This window comes from Bos grunniens, chromosome 15 (genome assembly GCF_055505025.1).
Source record: "Bos grunniens cultivar Pamir isolate PY7600 chromosome 15, Bosgru_T2T1.0, whole genome shotgun sequence".
Classification (NCBI taxonomy): domain Eukaryota; kingdom Metazoa; phylum Chordata; class Mammalia; order Artiodactyla; family Bovidae; genus Bos; species Bos grunniens.
In genome coordinates this window covers 4963296-4983137 of record NC_141179.1, presented here as the reverse complement: position 1 = coordinate 4983137, position 19842 = coordinate 4963296, and the positions used below count along the sequence as shown (strand labels likewise).

Below are 19842 nucleotides of genomic sequence, written 5' to 3'. Positions count from 1 at the left end.
GGTGGGATTACTAAAAGCTAGGTCTAAACCCAGTAGGGATCACAGAGATGCTAGAACCAAATAAGCATGGATGGGTTTCACCAGAGAGCCTGTAAGTGCAAACAAATAAAAGCAAACCACATGCCTTTAAGTGAAGAGCAAGGAGGTTGAGATGCTCCTTTGCTATTCACCTTGCTAAATAAGGATTGCCAACATTTTTGGTTGATACAAGGGATTTCTTAAAATGTTGCTTTGGAGACAGAGCACTCACAATCAAATTCTACATGGAGCATTGACTGTGTGACCTTGGGCAAGGTAAACTCTCTGTGCTTGAGAGCCCTGATTTGTAAAATGGAAAAATACCTCCCCCACCCCCACAGGCTTAGTTGAGCATTCAGTGAGATAACTCATGTGAAACTGGCCCAGGTGGACTCTTAACTGCACACTTTCTGAAACTAGTACAGCCTTTCCAATGTATTATCTTTGTACTGGAAAGATGGCTCCATTATCCTCTGCAGAAATGGAAATCAACTAGTTGTTACAAATTCTGGAGTCTGACTCTGGATTCAGTCTCAACTCTACCATGTACTGGCTAGAGTCCTTGTACCACCTACTAAGTTTCTCAATATTCTTATCTGAAAGCAGAGTCATTGTAATTCCTATCTCAAAGTGATAGGATTAAACAGACCACTATAAGTAAAATCATGAAAGTGCCTGACACATATAAGAAAACTATAAGTAAAATCATGAAAGTGCCTGACACATATAAGAAAATCTGTACCCTTAACCCATTTTTTCCCTTGGAAGAAATGCTGATTGGTCTATCCAACAACCTACAATGGTCCAATATATTATTGCCTAAAATGTGCATTAGAATTTTGTAATTTTCAAAAAACATCTCGTCTCAATTCACTCTCTCCACCACAACATGAGGGCTTCCCAGGTGGCGCTAGTCATGAAGAATCCACCTGCTAAAGCAGGAGACATAAGAGATGTGGGTTTGATCCCTGTGTTGGGAAGATCCTATGGAGGAGGGTATGGCAACCCACTCTAGAATTCTTGTCTGGAGAATCCCATGGACAGAGGAGCCTGATGGGCTACAGTCCATAGGGTCGCAAAGAGCTGGACACAACTGAAGTGACTTAGCACACATGCACCACCATGTGAACTGAGCACAGATACATTCAGCTCAGTTCAGTCACTCAGTCTTGTCCAACTCTTTGCAACCCCATGGACTGCAGCATGCCAGGCCTCCCTGTCCATCACCAAATGCTGGTGCTTGCTCAAACTCATGCCCAATGAATCAATGATGACATCCAACCATCTCGTCCTCTATTATCCCCTTCTCCTCCTTCCTTCAATCTTTCCCAACATCAGGGTTGTTCCAAGGAGTCAGTTCTTTACATCTGGTGGCCAAAGTATTGGAGTTTCAGCTTCAGCATCAGTCCTTCCAATGAGTATTCACAACGGATTTCCTTTAGACTGGTTTGATCTCCTTGCCATCCAAGGGACTTTCAAGAGTCTTCTCCAATACCACAGTTTAAAAGGATCAATTCTTTAGTGCTCAGCTTTTTTTTATAGTCCAACTCTCACATCCATCCATGACCACTAGAAAACCATAGCTTTGACTAGATGGGCCTTTGTCAGCTAAGTAATGTCTCAGCTTTTTAATATGTTGTCTAGGTTGGTAATAGTTTTTTTTCTAAGGAGTGAGCATCTTTAAATTTCATGTCTTCAGTCACCATCTGCAGTGATTTTGGAGCCCAAGAAAATAAAATCTCTCACTGTTTCCATTGTTTCCCCATCTATTTGCCATGAAGTAATGGGACCAGATGCCATGATTTTCAGCTTTTGAATATTGAGTTTTAAGCCAGCTTTTTCACTGTCCTCTTTCAATTTCATCAAGAGGTTCTTTATTTTCTCTTTGCTTTCTGTCATAAGGGTGGCGTCATCTGCATATCTGAGGTTATTGATATTTCTTCATGCAATCTTGATTCCATCTTGCGCTTCATCCAGCCCAGCATTTCACATATGTAAAGGGGTGTTATTTATGTATTAATCAAAATATCAAAGAAAAATTTTTGAAAGGCCAGAAACTTGCTTTCAAACTAGTTTAAATAATTTAAATATGAAAACCTATATATGCATATATAAACTACTGATTCATACAGGTAGGTGCTCTGCCCATTCTTGGATTGGGCCATTTAAAAAATTAGTCTCTTATCTCCTGGTAAAATATTTCTACAACCAAATGAATTGTTGCCATTTCTAATTCATGAATTAAAATGTGTAATTTTGGAGCTGGACGAGGCTTTACAGATTATCAACCAATGCTTTCAACTTCTAGGCACTGTGCTGCCCCTCTCCCCTGGGTCTGCCTTCTCAGAGCTTGTCCCGGGTGCTCTGCTTGTAGGAGGAGTGTACTTCTTTCCTCTTGAGGGAGGTTAGGCCATGTGACTGCCTTTGGCCAATGGAATGTGAGGCGAAGCTTTAAACCACATTATGCTGTCCTTCCACTGCCCCTTTCCCTCTGCTGCACGTTCCATGTGAAGCTGATCCTTCAGGCCTCGAACGTTAAGCAGAGCAAAGCTTCAGGTAACGAGTAGCTAACAGGATTAGCCACTGAAATTTTGGGGTTGTTTGCTACTGCAGCATAATTTAGTAAACTATGACTATTTTCAATCCCTGTGTCATGAAGATGCCCTGGAAGAGGAAATGGCAACCCACTCCAGGATTCTTGCCTGGAGAATCCCATGCACAGAGGAATCTGGCAGACTACCGTCTATGGTGTTGCAAAGAGTTAGGCATGACTGAGCAACTCACACACACACACACACACATGACTATTTTCAGGAATCAATGTTCAGAACTATTATTTTTCAATGGGGACACATCTAACTCAGGAGAAAGCTGGAAGTAGATCCCATGTCTCCTGACTCCTAGTTTAGAGAATTTTCCACACTAGTACATGCTTCAAGAAAAGCTTGTTGTTGTTCAGTCACTAAGTCATGTCTGACTCTTTGTACCCCATGAACTGTATCACTCCAGGCCTCCCTGTCTCTTACTGTCTCCAGGAGTTTGCCCAGTTCATGTCCATTGAATCAGCAATGACATCCAACCATCTCATCCTCTGCTGCCCTCTTCTCCTTTGCCTTCAATCTTCCCCAGCACCAGGATCTTTTCCAATGAGTTGACTCTTCCCATCAGGTAGCCAAAGTATTCGCTTCAGCACCAGTCCTTCCAATGAATATTCACGGTTGATTTCCTCTAGGATTGACTGGTTTGATCTCCTTGCTATCCAAGGGACTCTCAAGAATCTTCTCCAACACCATAGTCCAAAAGCATCAAGAAAAGTTAGTCCTTTCCTAAGTAGTTCTTCAGACCTCTAGAGGAACTTCTAGTCACACATTTTTTTCTTCCCCAAATCCTCCCGTGGCAACCCATGCATACTGTATTACGCTATAGTTCTCTCCCAAATTCTACTCAGCTTTATCCCCAGTCTATCACTATTGAGGAAAGACAATGACAAATTTGCTGTTTTCAGGGGCAACTGACAATTTTGGAGGGAGCAGTGGCTGTCCTTTATAAAGTATGCTGGGAGCAGGCAAGGCTCTCCTGCGGACGGCTGGGCGGCAGTGGTGCTCTTGTTTGAGGGCGGGATCTACTGAAAGCCTTACCCCGGCCTTTGTGCTCTGATGCCATTATTGTTGCAGTACAGTGTATACTTCTCATGATATTTTGGCCAATATTCTCTCAGGTGATATTTACATTTATATTTTAAAAAGACAGAAATTTTCCCAAGGGTGGTACACTGGGAAGTGGTTAATCCCATACTAGATACACTTGAAGAACTCTGTCCTTTTCCAATATTTTATCAACAGTATATGTGTAAGTTCTCTCCAGGGGAAAAAAAAAGGGCATTTAAACTAATTCCTCTGTATAGGAAAACTTCATTTTGTGTAAAATGATTCCCACACCTAGATACACAGATACTGAGCTGCATTCACTCTGCCCCTTCTGCATTTGACACGTGAGAAGCCAGGGGAAACTTTGTACAATTTCGCTTGTCTCTTTAACAATCATCCGTTAAGTAATGTTTTGCAGATGCAATAAACACATCCTATATTAGCATATAATATTTCCTTTTACATAAAGTAATAAGTTGTGGGGGATATTATGGGTCATTTAGTTCACAGTCTACAAAATGCAACAATGTTCATGATCATCAAATGCAGCAGCCAGTGGCCTTTATTAAAGTTATGAAAGCTCTATTTTAAAATAAATACAACTACTGTAAAGTTCCCCAATTTTATTTGAATTGGATGCAGTGTTTTGCACAATACTATGTGTACTGCTATTTAATAGGATTTTTATGGCTAGATATTTAGGCTGCTTTGCAGGTGGCTCAGATAGTAAAGTGTCTGCCTGCAATGTGGGAGACCCGGGTTTGATCCCTGGGTCAGGAAGATCCCTTGGAGAAGGAAATGGCAACCCATTCCAGTACTCTTGCTTGGAAAATTCCATGGACAGAGGAGCCTGGTAGGCTACAGTCCACGGGGTTGCAAAGAGTCAGACACGACTGAGCGACTACACTTTCTTTCACTTTATGGCTAGAAATAATACAGCCGAAATTGACACCTTCATCTACAGGCAGGAAAGAACCCAGTGCCTATGGGGGAAGGTGGGTTGGGAATTGTGTATAATTAATGGTCCCACTCCCAGCATCCATAGTGTTCAAATGCTGACCATAGTAGTCTTAACCCTAATGTGAAGTCCACTGCCTTTCAGAGGTCTCTGGTGAACTGTCATTCTGACTGACAGGTTTAGAGGAGGCTTCTCAACAATAGGAACATCTCTGCTGAACAGAATCTCTGCTGACACTTCAACAACTTCTTGATATTCAGGCTGGGAGAAAGAAAAGCCTCCTGGCCTCTCTCCCAGCAGACTGGGAAGGAAATAGTGGCAGTGCGTGTGGCTGGCCACAGACCCTCACAGAATCTGATTCAGCAAGCTGACAGTACTGAGCACTTCTGTCTTTAGCACATCGCTATTCTCAGAGAACAAGAAAAGGAAGGGGACTTGTTCATATTTCCTTGTGATGTGAAGAGAGAGCTGTGCAATAACATTTCATATACAAAAGCCAAAGACGATTTAGGTCGGGGAAGTACCATCTAATTAGAATCACTTTATTCCCAGCTATGTCTGGGATGCTTCCTATTGAGAATGGAGGGTAAAAGGGAGGTGGAGAAGGCGGGAAGAAAGACTGCTCAGAGCAAAGCAATTTTGAATTTAACCACAGTGTCAAATTAAGCTACATTAAGGATGCTAGATATTTGCTTTACTGCTTTTGACAGCTCCATTTATTTTTGCTCATCCTCACTAGGGCGAGTCAGCTTTTATAGTCACTATTGAGTCAATGCATACATCAGATTTCATCAGGATAAAGAAGACAAAAACACCACCAAGTCTCTTGCGTTAAGTGGAAGATACTATCCTTTCAATAGCAGCAATAACCAAAGAAAGCCACAAACTTTTACAGAAGATAAGAATATAGGTTAACAAGAATCTTTTCTCTCATGAAAACACTACATTATCTTCTGCCAGCTTCTTTAGTTTACTTATTGGACAGAAAGCTGATGATTTATTGTACACAGTAAAGAATATTGCTTTTGGGAGCTGTGCTAGCCTGTACTCCATATTCTCTTCAAAAATAAAAAAGGAAACTTTAAATTGGATTTCTGACACTGGTTGAATGGTTTTAGTCTAAAAACTATTGAGTAGATTAATCTTAAAATGGGGTACCATAAGCACAGAGTCACTTCTGATAGACTTCAGTTTTGCAATGTCATTTAGAGCCATGCATCACTGTGGACCAAAAACCTCAACGCCTTTAAAGCCCTCACTGAGTCTGAGTGAACTCTGGGAGTTGGTGATGGACAGGGAGGCCTGGCGTGCTGCGATTCATGGGGTCGCAAAGAATTGGACACGACTGAGTGACTGAACTGAACTGAACTGATCACTCTCTCCCTTTCTACCCTCAAGACAGTACTTCCCTCCAGGCCTGACTGACGATAGCCCCCACTCTGAAACCCTGCTAGGCTGGGCACGTGGCTGTGGGTTGCCTTTCTTCTGACTCTATTCTGAAACTTTCAGAATGATAGTTTTATCATTTTTCATTTTATCATTCATCAGTATGACTTTATATCATTTGTCATTGATAGTTTTAATACAAAACATTTGTACGGCCCCTAGTCTAACAGAAAAGAGACGCCACTCAGATGCAATCAACATTATGTTTCTTACACATTCTTTTAAAGACACGGTAGGCATAGGAGAAGGCAATGGCACCCCACTCCAGTACTCTTGCCTGGAGAATCCCATGGACGGAGGGCCCCGGTAGGCTGTAGTCCATGAGGTTGCCAAGAGTTGGACATGACTGAGCGACTTCACTTTCACTTTTCACTTTCTTTATTTTTATTTTATTATTTTTTAAGTTTTATTATTATTATTATTATTAACTTTACAATATTGTATTGGTTTTGCCATACATCAACATGCATCTGCCACAGGTGTACATGTGTTCTCCATTCTGAACCCCCCTCCCATCTCCCTCCCCATACCATCCCTCTGGGTCATCCCAGTGCACCAGCCCCAAGCTTCCTGTATCCTGCATCCAACCTGGACTGGAGATTCGTTTCTTATATGGTATTATATGTTTTAATGCCATTCTCCCAAATCATCCCCCCTCCCTCTCCCACAGAGTCCAAAAGACTGTTCTATACATCTGTGTCTCTTTTGCTGTTTCGCATACAGGGTTGTCATTACCATCTTTCTAAATTCCATATATATGCATTAGTATACTGTATTGGTGTTTTTCTTTCTGGCTTACTTCACTCTGTATAATAGGCTCCAGTTTCATCCACCTCATTAGAACTGATTCAAATGTATTCTTTTTAATGGCTGAGTAATACTCCATTGTGTATATGTTCCACAGCTTTCTTATCCATTCATCTGCTGATGGACGTGATCCAAAAGTATACAAGCAATAAATGCTGGAGAGGATGTGGAGAAAGGGAACCCTCTTACACTGTTGGTGGGAATGCAAACTAGTACAGCCACTATGGAGAACAGTGTGGAGACTCCTTAAAAAACTGGAAATAGAACTGCCATATAACCCAGCAATCCCACTGCTGGGCATACACACCAAGGAAACCAGAATTGAAAGAGACACGTGTACCCCAATGTTCATCGCAGCACTGTTTATAATAGCCAGGACATGGAAGCAACCTAGATGTCCATCAGCAGATGAATGGATAAGAAAGCTGTGGTACATATTCACTTTTCACTTTCATGCACTAGAGAAGGAAATGGCAACCCACTCCAGTGTTCTTGTCTGGAGAATCCCAGGGACGGGGGAGCCTGGCGGGCTGTCGTCTATGGGGTCGCACAAAGTTGGACACGACTGAAGCGACTTAGCAGCAGCAGCAGCAGCAGGCATAGGTAAGCAAACTTACAATCAGCCCCTTTGAAACACAAGTCACTCACCTATTAGTCCCTGATTTCTCTTTACACATTGTTACTGCTACTAAAGTCCTGGCCACTTCCCCATATTTACTAAGGGCCACAGCATCTGTCTTCTGATATTTCTCTCTACTTCATCACTGCCATCCTGGATGACGTCAGATAGCACAGAAACTGCCCTTGACTCTCAACTCAAGTGTCCCTTTTTACCTACCCTCACTTAAGCCACTCCCTCTGGAATCTGAAATGGACACGCATTCTGCAGCCACGCCTTCCATATCCTTGGATGCCCTTGAATTACCTGCTGCTGTCTCTTCATTCGCTTAGACTTCCACTTAATATTTACATCTTCCTCCAACGTACCAGTCTCCTGTAGATGTTAGAGACCTCACAATCTATCACTTCAAGTCCTCTCTTATCCATAGTCTCTTCCCACCCAGCTGTCCTCTGGTGCCCATCCTACCAAAGCCCTATTCTAGAGCAGTCCAATCATTCTTCACCTGGATTTCTGCTTGAGTAAAATTACAAACCCATCACACTGTGTTAGCTTTCTTTCTCATGTAATTTTAACCTTTCCTCTACTTACCAGTTCCATGTAATCTATAAAAAATGTTTGCATGTCTGTATCATTTAAAGAGATATTTTCTTCATTTAACCTCTCTAGGTATCATTTCTTCAAATCTGTGTCCCTTTACCCTGAAGCTTCCTGAAACAGTCATTTACATTTGTTGTTAACTGAAAATTTGATTCACTCTTCATCTCACGGCAGCCCGATTCTTGCCCCACCACTCTAAGGAAAAGACTATTAACATTTTTAATAGCTCCTGAGTTGCCAAAGCCAATGTATCCTTTCTAGCCTTGACTTGACTTTAACAATAATTTATACATGAAAGATGGCTCAGATCCCTGGTGGCTCAGGTGGTAAAGAATCTGCCTGCAATATGGGGGACCCGGGGATCGAACCCTGGAGAAAGATCAAACCTTCAGAAGATCCTCTGGAAATGGGGATGGCAGCCCACTCCAATATTCTTGCCTGGAGAATCCCATGGAAGAGGAGCCTGGTGAGCTACAGTCCATGGGGTCACAAAGAGTTGGACAAGATAGAACAACTAACACTTTCACTTTTCATACATGAACGATGCCTGACTCCATATGCCAGGCCAAGAAATCTCTGTTGAAATCGTTTTGCTCAATTCCTTCTGGTCACCTCTTATTGGATATCCCATAATCTCCACAAACTCAACATGTTCATAATGGCACTCATCAGTTTTTCCACAAAACCTGCTCATCTTCCTGTGTTTCCTTTCGTAGAAAAATAAATCCACCTTCACTTAATTGTGTGCATCATGTATTTAGGAGCCATGTTGAAATATTCCCCAATTAGTCACTAAATCCTTCAGATTATACTTTCTAAAATTTTCAAAACTATGTCTTCTATTCTATGCTTTAAGAGTTTGTCATATCTCTCCTGGATGACTATGTTACCCTCCTAATTAGACTTTCTCCATTCTTGCCCAACTGCAATCTGTCCTCCACTGACCTGCCATCATTACATTTCACCTACCATCTTGAAATGCAAAATCAAAACAAAAAGGACTGTGCTGTCTATGTGACTTCCAAGCTCCAAATCTCTGAGTCTCTGAACAACTTGCAATCCTTTGACTAGTACAACAAAACCTTCATGATCTGACCACTGCCGTCCTCTACAACAACTTTTCAGGCCACTCACTCATTTTTCCCCCCAAAACTTCAGAATTATTTCATGCTTTATCAGCCGTCTCAAATTTGAAGAGGCTGTTCCATTTGCTTGGAAAATTTTCCCATCTCTTTCCCATTTAGCTAACTCTACCTCATCACTTAGAACACAAACTGAATCACTCCCTTTGAGAAGCATCGTTAGGTCTGATGCAGATGCTCCAACTTCTGTGTTTCCAGAGTATGTGAATATTTTTACAATGTACTTTTTGCTGACTTTAATGCTTTCACAGGAGCCAGTATGGTGCCTGGGACATATTAGGCTCTCAATAAAGACTCAAAAACTAATTAGGCTTCTAGGACATAATGTGACAATGTCCTTCTCAGATTCTTAAGGAAGATCAATTATCTATCAGTGGGAATTTAATTTTTAAGTTTAAAGACCATATATTCAGGTGACCAATTCATTTTTAAGCTATCTTTATTCACACTAGTGACTTAAAGATTGCTTATGAGTTAATGACTATTTCTGTTCTCAAACATTTTAAAATGTGTAACAATTAAAGATTCTCTAAAGCCACTTTTTTGGCAGTGAGAGAGCTGTTGACATTTAGTTTTATCTCCAAAAGTGGTTTCTTCTCAGTAAACTATCCTTAACATAAATACTACGAAGGTTGGGCAGCAGGTGATTAATTCAATTATTTTAAGGCCACTATGAAAAAAAAAATTCTCTCTATTTCTGTCCTTTGATATCAGAACTACTTATTCAGGGGCTTTTAGTACTGAAATTCAAGATACTTCCAAGATTCTTGTAGATTTCACTGGTAACAGGCTCAAAATCTCTTAAAATTTATTAATTACCCATATTTGATTTAAGATTAAAAAATGCAGATTATGATAACAATAAAATAGTCAGACAAAACAACATCAATAACTTTCATAGTAATGTTAATTCTGGAAGTGGTGAACTCTTTTTTGTTGTTAATTTTTTATTGAAGGATAATTGCTTTGCAGGATTTTGCTGTTTTCTGTCAAACCTCAACATGAGTCAGCCATAGTCACACATATATCCCCTCCCTTTTGAACCTCCTTCCCATCTCCCTCCCCAGCCCACCCCTCTAGGTTAATACAGAGCCCCTGTTTGAGTTTCCTGAGCCATACAGCAAATTCCCATTGGCTATCTATTTTACATGTAGTAGTGTAAGTTTCCATGTTACTTTTTCCATGCATCTCACCCTCTCCTCCCCTCTCTCCATGTCCATAAGTCTATTCTCTATGGCTTCTCCATTGTTGCCCTGTAAATAAGTTCTTCAGTACCATTTTTTCTAGATCTATGCATTGCTGCTGCTGCTGCTGCTAAGTCACTTCAGTCGTGTCCGACTCTGTGTGACCCCATAGACGGCAGCCCACCAGGCTTCCCCATCCCTGGGATTCTCCAGGCAAGAACACTGGAGTGGGTTGCCATTTCCCTCTCCAATGCATGAAAGTGAAAAGTGAAAGTAAAGTTGCTCAGTCATGTCCGACTCCAGCGACCCCATGGACTGCAGCCCACCAGGCTCCTCCGTCCATGGGATTCTCCAGGCAAAAGTACTGGAGATATATGCATTAGAATACGATATTGATCTTTCTCTTTCTGACCTGCTTCACTCTGTATAATAGGTTCTAGGTTCATCCACCTCATTAGAACTAACTCAAATGTGTTCCTTTTTTGGCTGATAATATTCCATTGTGTATATGTACCACAACTTCTTTATCCATTCATTTGTCGATGGATATCTAGGTTGCTTCCAAGTTCTAGCTACTGCAAATAGTGCTTCAGTGAACAATGGGATTCATGTGTCTTTTTCAATTTTGCTTTCCTCGGGGTATATCTGGAGAACTCTTAAACTTGAATGATGTGAAAAGGGAAGATCATCTTATAAGATATGTAACAATATTAAAAAGAAAACCTTAGAAATTTAAAAGAAAGTAGAGTCTTCCCAACACAGATGATCATGCAGAATCAATCTGAAAGAGACAGAAAAGATGGCTGTGCTAATTATATGCACTATACGTTTCAGAGGAATTAAATTATTAACTGACAATGGTCCCTCAGTAACTCCAATAACTTGTATAATGTACATGATTAGGGTCTTTGTGGGGGCAGATTTTGCAGCATATTTTAGACTTCTTTATGTGGAAATGTTAATATTGCATTTAGATACAGATTATCTCAGAGCCGAAAGAACACGGAAATTACTAAATCTATTTCTCTATCAATAATTGTTGCAAAGCTATTCTATCACATAGCTACTATATCACATGTAGTACAGATTAAATGAGTTTTAATATAAAAAAGTTGTTAGAACTCCTTTAATATCATGGATCTAATATTGGAATTACTTTACCTAAGAATTCAGTGGAGAAATTCCTATGAAACACTGCAAGTGATAAAAAGCTATGGAGGGAGCTGTTACGATATTGCAGAAATGTCAAAACACAAGAGCACTCCAATCTGAACTAGGAATCAATTGTTGATCTCTGCCGTGCAGTGGTGAGATGGAGAGAGATTACCAAATCATTTTGCAAGTATTTTCATAGAAGATTTGACAAACTTGTGGGGATTTACAGAAGAGCTGATTGATTAACAGGCTGAGAAAAATGACTTATGAGACAAGATTATAAAAACTAAATATATTGTGTATTGACAGAAGAATTAAGTACTTTGATGTACACTACATATAAAGTATTTTAGAGAATGACTTAGGGGTATGATACCAATTTCTAAGAATCCAAAATGTGTCACCATGAAGGGAAAGAATTATTTACCATGTTCCCTGAGGGCAATAACTAAAAGTCAAGGCATGAAATTGAATAACAGAAAATGTAGCCTCTGAATCTACAAAGTTTCCCCAGTAGTGATATCTATTAAATTGTGAAACGGCCTCACAATGGAAGTAGCAGAAAAGCCATCCTGTAAGTCATTTCACACCAGAGTGGACAAAGTATTCAAAGATATACCTTTGGAAAGAAATCTACCCCACTGCTGTGATGGAGGATATAATGAATGACTCACAAGAGTTTTCCATTTCTGCTTTTAGGAGTGTTACAACTTTTTCACTGAGCATCTATCTTCTATCTTCATAGCTTCAGTTTTATGTTTATTATTTCAATATCTTTTTAATTTTATTTTCCTAAAAGGCCTATAGTTTGTAAATCTTTGGTTTGCCTGGACTATCTGTTGTGAAAGTCATGTTTGTCATTACTATCCTGAGTCTCTGTAAGGAAATTGCTCTGAGGAAAAAGAAACAAAGACAGTGGGAATTTTAATCCATTTTATAATGCATCTTTAAATGTATACATCCAATCCTAAACTTGCAGCCTCTGAAAGATGATTAGACAGCAGAAAGAAAATTTTCTATTTTATTTATTGCTAAAGTAAAAAAAAAAAAGTCCCATATTAGAAATTTTCTCTTTAACCATTCATAAATTAAATATATAACTTTTCCATATTTTATTAAACCCCAATTCTTTTACTTATGGCCATTTAATTGATGAGGAGTGGATTAAAGACAATGAATATTGAGTAGAAATATTTGATAGCTTTTGCATATCAAAAATAAATGTTTAGTCATTTATACTAACTTCACTCTTTCCCTCTTATTGAGAATGTGCTAGTGTTAAGTTTGGACACTCAGCAGTAAAGAATCTACCTGCAATGCAGGAGAAGTGAGATTGCAATGCAGGAGATGCAGGTTTGATCCCTGGGTTGGAAGATCCCCTGCAGAAAGAAATGGGAACCCACTTCAATATTTTTTGCCTGGGAAATCCCATGGACAGAGGATCCTGGCAGGCAATGGAGTATGGAATCACAAAAAAGAAATGACTCATCAACTAAACAACAAGTGGTAAGTTCACATCTAATCCTATGAGCCAAAAATGGAAGCTGATTTGAAATGGTGCAAAAGTTAATGCACATTAAAACATATATACTTATAGAGAAATTTATCAACTAACAGCATACATGTGGATATACTTCTATTTCATGGATACAGTGGTTCTCAACTGCAACATGGGGATGTGGTGTGGAGAATTCTAAACACTGCTTCTAGATTTTATCTGTTGATCTTCAGTGAACTGGCCAATATCAAAAGAAACTTCTATAAAAGTCTGGCACCAACATTTCATTCATTTGACCAATACAGATATACTGTGAAAGTGTTAGCCGCTCAATTGTGTCTGACTCTGCAACCCCATGGACTGTAGCCCACTAGGCTCCTCTGTCCATGGAATTTTCCGGGCAAGAATACTAGGGTGGGTTACCATTTTTTTCTCCATGGATCTTCCAGATCCAAGGATCGAACCTGGGTCTGCTGCACTGCAGGTAGATTCTTTACTGTGAACCACCAGGCAAGTCCAAGATGTACTGTGAGTGTCAATTATATGCAAGGAATTTTGGCTGGGGTTTAGCCTAAAGAAATCAATAAGACAGGACCCTTGCTTTCATGGAATTTAGGGGTTAGACTAACATGTAAACAAGTGTCACACATTGTTATAGATGCATTTCAAAAGAACAAAAGTGTTGTACACGCAGGTAGAAATAAGCCCAACTTAAGAGGTGATGCTTAAAAAGGAGCTTTGAAAGGTGAGCAGCAGGTGATAATCCTGCACTCCCACTAAGTGTAAACCTCTGCACCAGGACATATTATCTCCAGTCTTACCAAGGACACCACAACTCACTATTTGCATTTTAGGAGAATCTTTAGGCTTGAAGAGCTGAAAGCCTCACTGATGGTCTATAATAAGTAAGCAGCAGAGTCTGCATTCAAATTCCAGAGGCTTGATGGATCCTCCTCTAAGAAAGGAAGCACAAATTAACTAGCAGAGTCTATGAACATGCCACAATTATTCCTAGAACTCTATTATACTCAGTGTGGCTGGAGGCAGGATGAGAGATAAGACAGGGTAAAGGATAAAGCAAACGAACAGAGACAAACCACAGAGTGCTCCATCACCATACTGGGATTTGGATTTCATCATACGTCATAGAGAACCACTGAAGGGTTATAAAAAGAGGAATGGCAGATTTGTTTGGGTATGAGCTTTAGAAAGGTCTCTTGGCTGCTCTGGGGGAAAGAGGTTCAATGACCATCCTACAGGCAGAGAAACAAGGGAGGAAAGAGATTCTTGTGTATTGCCCAGGGAAGAGATTCTGGTAGCTATATCCAGACTAATGTGAACAGAGAGGAAAAAAGGGGCTCATGGAGAAAGACATTGAGGCATTAGGGAGGTAAATGGGAAGTGCTCGTTAATGAAGAAAAGTCTTAGCACTTTTCCAAATGGAAAGAGAAAAATGCCTAGACCCTCCCAGGGTTTCCTTCCTGCCCAAACTGCACCAGGGTGGATGAGGCTAAAAATGGGATATCTGAGCTCTCTGAAGCAGTGCTCCTCTTTCCTGACTGACTGCCACCTCCAACAGCAAAGCGACTGACCATATAGCACTTTGCCATGTTTCTTTCACAACCTTTATTCCACTCTAAGTGTTACCTCTGACATGTAGTTTTTCTCCAAAAGCTGGACTAGGTCCACTGAATCCCCCACAGTACCAAGCATACAACAGGTTCCCCATAATTATATTTGCTGAATCAGCTGCTTCAATTCCTTCCTGGTAGTTATAGTATATGAATGAGTATACATAGACAAATCAAATGATATATATATTACTTAGTTCTATTTTGATTATGTTTCACTCAAATATGCCAAGTGTGTATAGATGTGAATCTTACTGTCAGTCCTTCTTCACCTACAAAGTTAGGGCAAGAATGGGAGGGCCAATTGTTAGTTATTATATATTTGAGGATTTAAATCTAATTTTTAACCTAAATCAAATCCCTTATGATTATACAGTGGAAGTGACAAATAGATTCAAGGCATTAGATCTGATAGACAGAGTGCCTGAAGAACTATGGATGGAGGTTCATGACATTGTACAGGAGGCAGGGATCAAGACCATCCTCAAGAAAAGGAAATGTAAAAGACAAAAATGGCTGCCTGACAAGCCTCACAAATAGCTGAGAAAAGAAGAGAAGCTAAAGGCAAAGGAGAAAAGGAAAGATATATTCATCTGAATGCAGAGTTCCAAAGAAGAGCAAAGAGAGATAAGAAAACTGTCCTCAGTGATCAATGCAAAGAAATAGAGGAAAAACAATAGAATGGGAAAGACTAGAGATCTCTTCAAGAAAATTAGAGATACCAAGGGAACATTTCATGTAGAGATGGGTACAATAAAGGACAGAAACGGTATGGACCTAACAGAAGCAGAAGATATTAAGAAGAGGTGGCAAGAATACATAGAAGAAATATACAAAAAAGCTCTTAAAGACCTGGATATCCATGACAGTGTGATCACTCACCTAGAACCAGGTGAAGGTTGGAAGGTGAAGTCAAGGGGGCTGTAGGAAGCATCACTATGAACAAAGCTAGTGGAGGTGATGGAATTCCAGCTGAGCTATTCCAAATCCTAAAATGTAATGCTATTAAAGTACTGCACTCAATATGCCAGCAAATTTGGAAAACTCAGCAGTGGCCATAGAACTGGAAAACATCATTTTTCATTCCAATCCCAAAGAAGGTCAATAGCAAAAAATATACACATTTGCACAATTGCACTCATTTCACATGCTAGCAAACCAATGCTCAAAATTTACCAAGTGAGACTTCAACAGTACATGAACCAAAAAATTTCAGATGTTCAAGCTGGATTTAGAAAAGAGATTTAGAACCAGAGATCAAATTGCCAACACCAGTTGTATCAGAGAAAAGGCAAGAGAACTCCAGAAAAACATGTACTTCTGCTTCACTGACTACACTAAAGCCTTTGACTGTGTGATTCGCAACAAACCATGGAAAATTCTTAAAGGGATGGGAATACTAGACCACCTTACCTGCCTCCAGAGAAACTTGTATACAGGTCAGGAAGCAACAGTTAGAACCAGACATGAAAAAATGGACTGGTTCCAAATTGGGAAAGGAGTGCATCAAGGCTATATATTTAACCCTGCTTATTTAACTTATATGCAGAGTACGTCATGTGAAATGGCAGGCTGGATGAAGCACAAGCTAGAATCAAGATTGCTGGAGAAATATCAATAACCTCAGATATGCAGATGACATCACCCTTATCACAGAAAGCAGAGAGACGCTAAAGAGCTTGTTGATGAAAGTGAAAGAGGAGAGTGTGAAAACTGACTCAACATTCAAAAAACTAAAATCATGGCACCTGGTCCCATCACTTCATGGCAAATAGATGTGGAAACAATGGAAACAGTGACGGACTTTCTTTTCTTGGGTTTCAAAATCACTGCAGATGGTGACTGCAGCCATGAAATTAAAAGATGCTTGCTCCTTGGAAGAAAAGCTATGACAAACCTAGACAGCATATTAAAAAGCAGAGATATTACTTTGCCAGCAAAGGTCTGTCTAGTCAAAGCTATTTTTTCCAGTAGTCATGTATGGATGTGAGAGTTGGACCATAAGGAAGGCTGAGAACCAAAGAATTAATTCTTTTGAAATGTGGTGTTGGAGAAGACTCTTGAGAGTCCCTTGGACTGCAAGGAGATCCAACCAGTCAATCATAACGGAAATCAACCTTGAATATTCATTGGAAGGACTGAAGCTGAAGCTTAGCTCCAATACTTTGGCCACCTGATACAAAAAGCCAACTCACTTGAAAAGACCCTGATGCTGAGAAAGTTTGAGAAGAATGGGATGACAGAGGATGAGATGGTTGGATGGCATCACTGACTCAATGGGCATGAGTTTGAGCAACCTCTGGGAGATAGTGAAGGACAGGGAAGCCTGGCATGCTGCAATCCACGGGATCACAAAGAGTCAGACATGACTGAGCAACTGAACAACAACAAATATATTTGAAGATAATGGAATACATTATTGTGATTTTGTTACAATAAACATACTTGAGCATTCAAATGAGCAAAATACATTTCTCATATGCTCTTTGTCCACAGTTTTTGACTCACAGCTTCTTCCCAAACTCCGGAGTCTCCTAATGTGGACAGTTATAAAGTAGTAATTCTTCTGTTACATTAAAAATCTTACCTTTTTTTTAACCACACCTAATGGAGGCTGGTCACCTGGAGAACCAAGAGAGTTGGAATATTCAGTTCCACCCCTGACCTCCAGGGAGGGAAAGGGGCTAGCTGTTGTGGGTTTAGTTGCTAAATCATGCCTGACTCTTTTGCAACCCCCTGGACTGCAGCCCACCAGGTTCCTCTGTCCATGGGATCTTCCAGGCTAGAATACTGGAATGGGTTGCCATATCCTTCTCCAGGGGATCTTCCCGACCCAGGGATCGAATAGGGGCTGGAGGTGGAATCAGTTGCTAACAGCCAAAGATTCAATGAATTATAACTATGTAATGAAGCCTCTATAAAAACTCAAAAGGACGGGGTCAAAGAGCTTCTGGGCTAGTGAGAGGTAGGGAGAGCGGTGCATTGGAGGAGGACATGAACTTCTTTGCCCCTTCCCAAGGACCTTGCCCTAGGCATCTCCTCCATTTGGTTGTTCCAGAGTTACATCCTTTTATAACAGTTTGAAGTTTTTGAGGGAAGAGGATGGGGGAATTGTGTGGAATGAGCCCTTAACCTGTGAAATCTGATGCTTTCCCCAAGTAGACAGTATCAGAACAGAGTTGAATTCTTGGGTATTTTGTTGGTGTGCAAGAACTGTTTGCCAGTTTGGGGAATCCTCCATTTCATGTTGGAAACTGGGTTTCAATATACCTAAAAGAATTGTGGTCAGAAATTTTTATTTTCCATGAAAAATATGGTTACTGAGACCAGCAATCTAAATAATAAAGTGAGGCAGTAGTCATTCAAACTGGAATGTGTTGAGCAGCAGAGTTTGTAGAATTTTAAGTAGAGGTTATAGAATTATTACTAGTGCTCCCCTGGTGGCTCAGAGGTTAAAGCGTCTATCTGGAACGCGAGAGACCCGGGTTCGATCCCTGGGTCAGGAAGATCCCCTGGAGAAGGAAATGGCAACCCACTCCAGTACTCTTGCCTGGAGAATCCCATGGACTGAGGAGCCTGGTAATCTACAGTCCATGGGGTCGCAAAGAGTCGGACATGACTGAGCGACTTCACTTTCACTTTCTTTCTATAGAATTATTAGCACACAGAGAAGGCAATGGCACCCCACTCCAGTACCTCTTGCTTGGAAAAACCCATGGACGGAGGAGCCTGTTAGGCTGCAATCCATGGGGTCGCTAAGAGTCGGACACGACTGAGCGACTTCACTTTCACTTTTCACTTTCATGCATCGGAGAAGGAAATGGCAACCCACTCCAGTGTTCTTGCCTCGAGAATCCCAGGGACGGGGGAGCCTGGTGGGCTGCCATCTATGGGGTCGCACAGAGTCGGAAACGACTGAAGTAACTTAGCATAGCATAGCATTAGCACATGGGGAACGAAGGCTGGTACTCTATAGCAAGTCACTGCAAACAAAGTCATTGCACTCTGCAGCCCAGGGGAGGGTGAGAGACGCAAAAGCTGCAGGCACCAACAGTATTCTCATCACAAAAGTTGTCATTCTCATTGTTAACAGCTGAGCAAACACACCCTGTTAGGTGTATTTTCTCTGTCTTAGAAAACGATTTTTTCAAAACAGAAATTGAAGACATTTTTTCTTAACAGAAGGTTGGAACAATAGTGCCTTCAAAATGCAATCTGGTTTACTGAGAGAAGAGATGGGCTATGTGTGAGATGCTATGCGTGAGGTGAGGAAGTCGCTTTGCTTTCTTTTTTCATGAATAGATCACAACATGAACACTGTCTTTGAAACGGGCCACTGTGCACGCCTCTACCTGTCACCTCCACACAGAACACGGACTAAAGGAAGATGTGCACTAGCAGGCTGTTGATGTGAGGAATTAAGAAAACTAATTAATTTAGAGGTCTCTTTTCATGGGGCTTAAATATATTTACATTGATGTAAAAGATGGTGACAGCAGCCATGAAATTAAAAGACACTTGCTCCTTGGAAGAAAAGTTATGACCAACCTAGAGAGCATATTGAAAAGCAGAGACATTACTTTGCCAACAAAGGTCCGTCTAGTCAAGGCTATGGTTTTTCCTGTGGTCATGTATGGATGCGAGAGTTGGACTGTGAAGAAGGCTGAGCGCCGAAGGATTGACAGTTTTGAACTGTGGTGTTGTAGAAGACTGTTGAGAGTCCCTTGGACTGCAAGGAGATCCAACCAGTCCATTCTGAAGGAGATCAGCCCTGGGATTTCTTTGGAAGGAATGATGCTAAAGCTGAAAGTCCAGTACTTTGGCCACCTCATGGGAAGAGCTGACTCATTGGAAAAGACTCTGATGCTGGGAGGGATTGGGGGCAGGAGGAGAAGGGGACGACAGAGGATGAGATGGCTGGATGGCATCACCGACTCGATGGACATGAGTCTGGGTGAACTCCGGAAGTTGGTGATGGACAGGGAGGCCTGGTGAGCTGCGATTCATGGGGTCACAAAGAATTGGACACAACTGAGCGACTGAAGCGGAGTAAAAAGTGTGAATTCAGCCTACTGAGTTTTTAATGAAATTAAGAAACATACTTGGTAGTCTGTTACAATATTTGGAAACTATGATG

General features: G+C 40.8%; 1 protein-coding gene across 8 annotated transcripts in view; it reads right to left on the bottom strand.

Moving 5' to 3' along the window:
* The window catches only part of PDGFD (platelet derived growth factor D), a 280491-nt gene that overhangs the window by 58449 nt on the left and 202200 nt on the right, over positions 1 to 19842 (bottom strand). The window contains exon 4 of one of the 8 annotated variants that reach the window (XM_086338262.1): positions 11089 to 11202. The exons of the other annotated variants lie outside the window; for them this stretch is intronic. Within the exon in view, the coding sequence (XP_086194388.1) occupies positions 11188 to 11202 (15 nt within the window). The 3' untranslated portion in view covers positions 11089 to 11187. Of the gene's footprint in view, positions 1 to 11088; positions 11203 to 19842 lie in introns of those variants that run through there. 8 annotated transcript variants of the gene reach the window in all.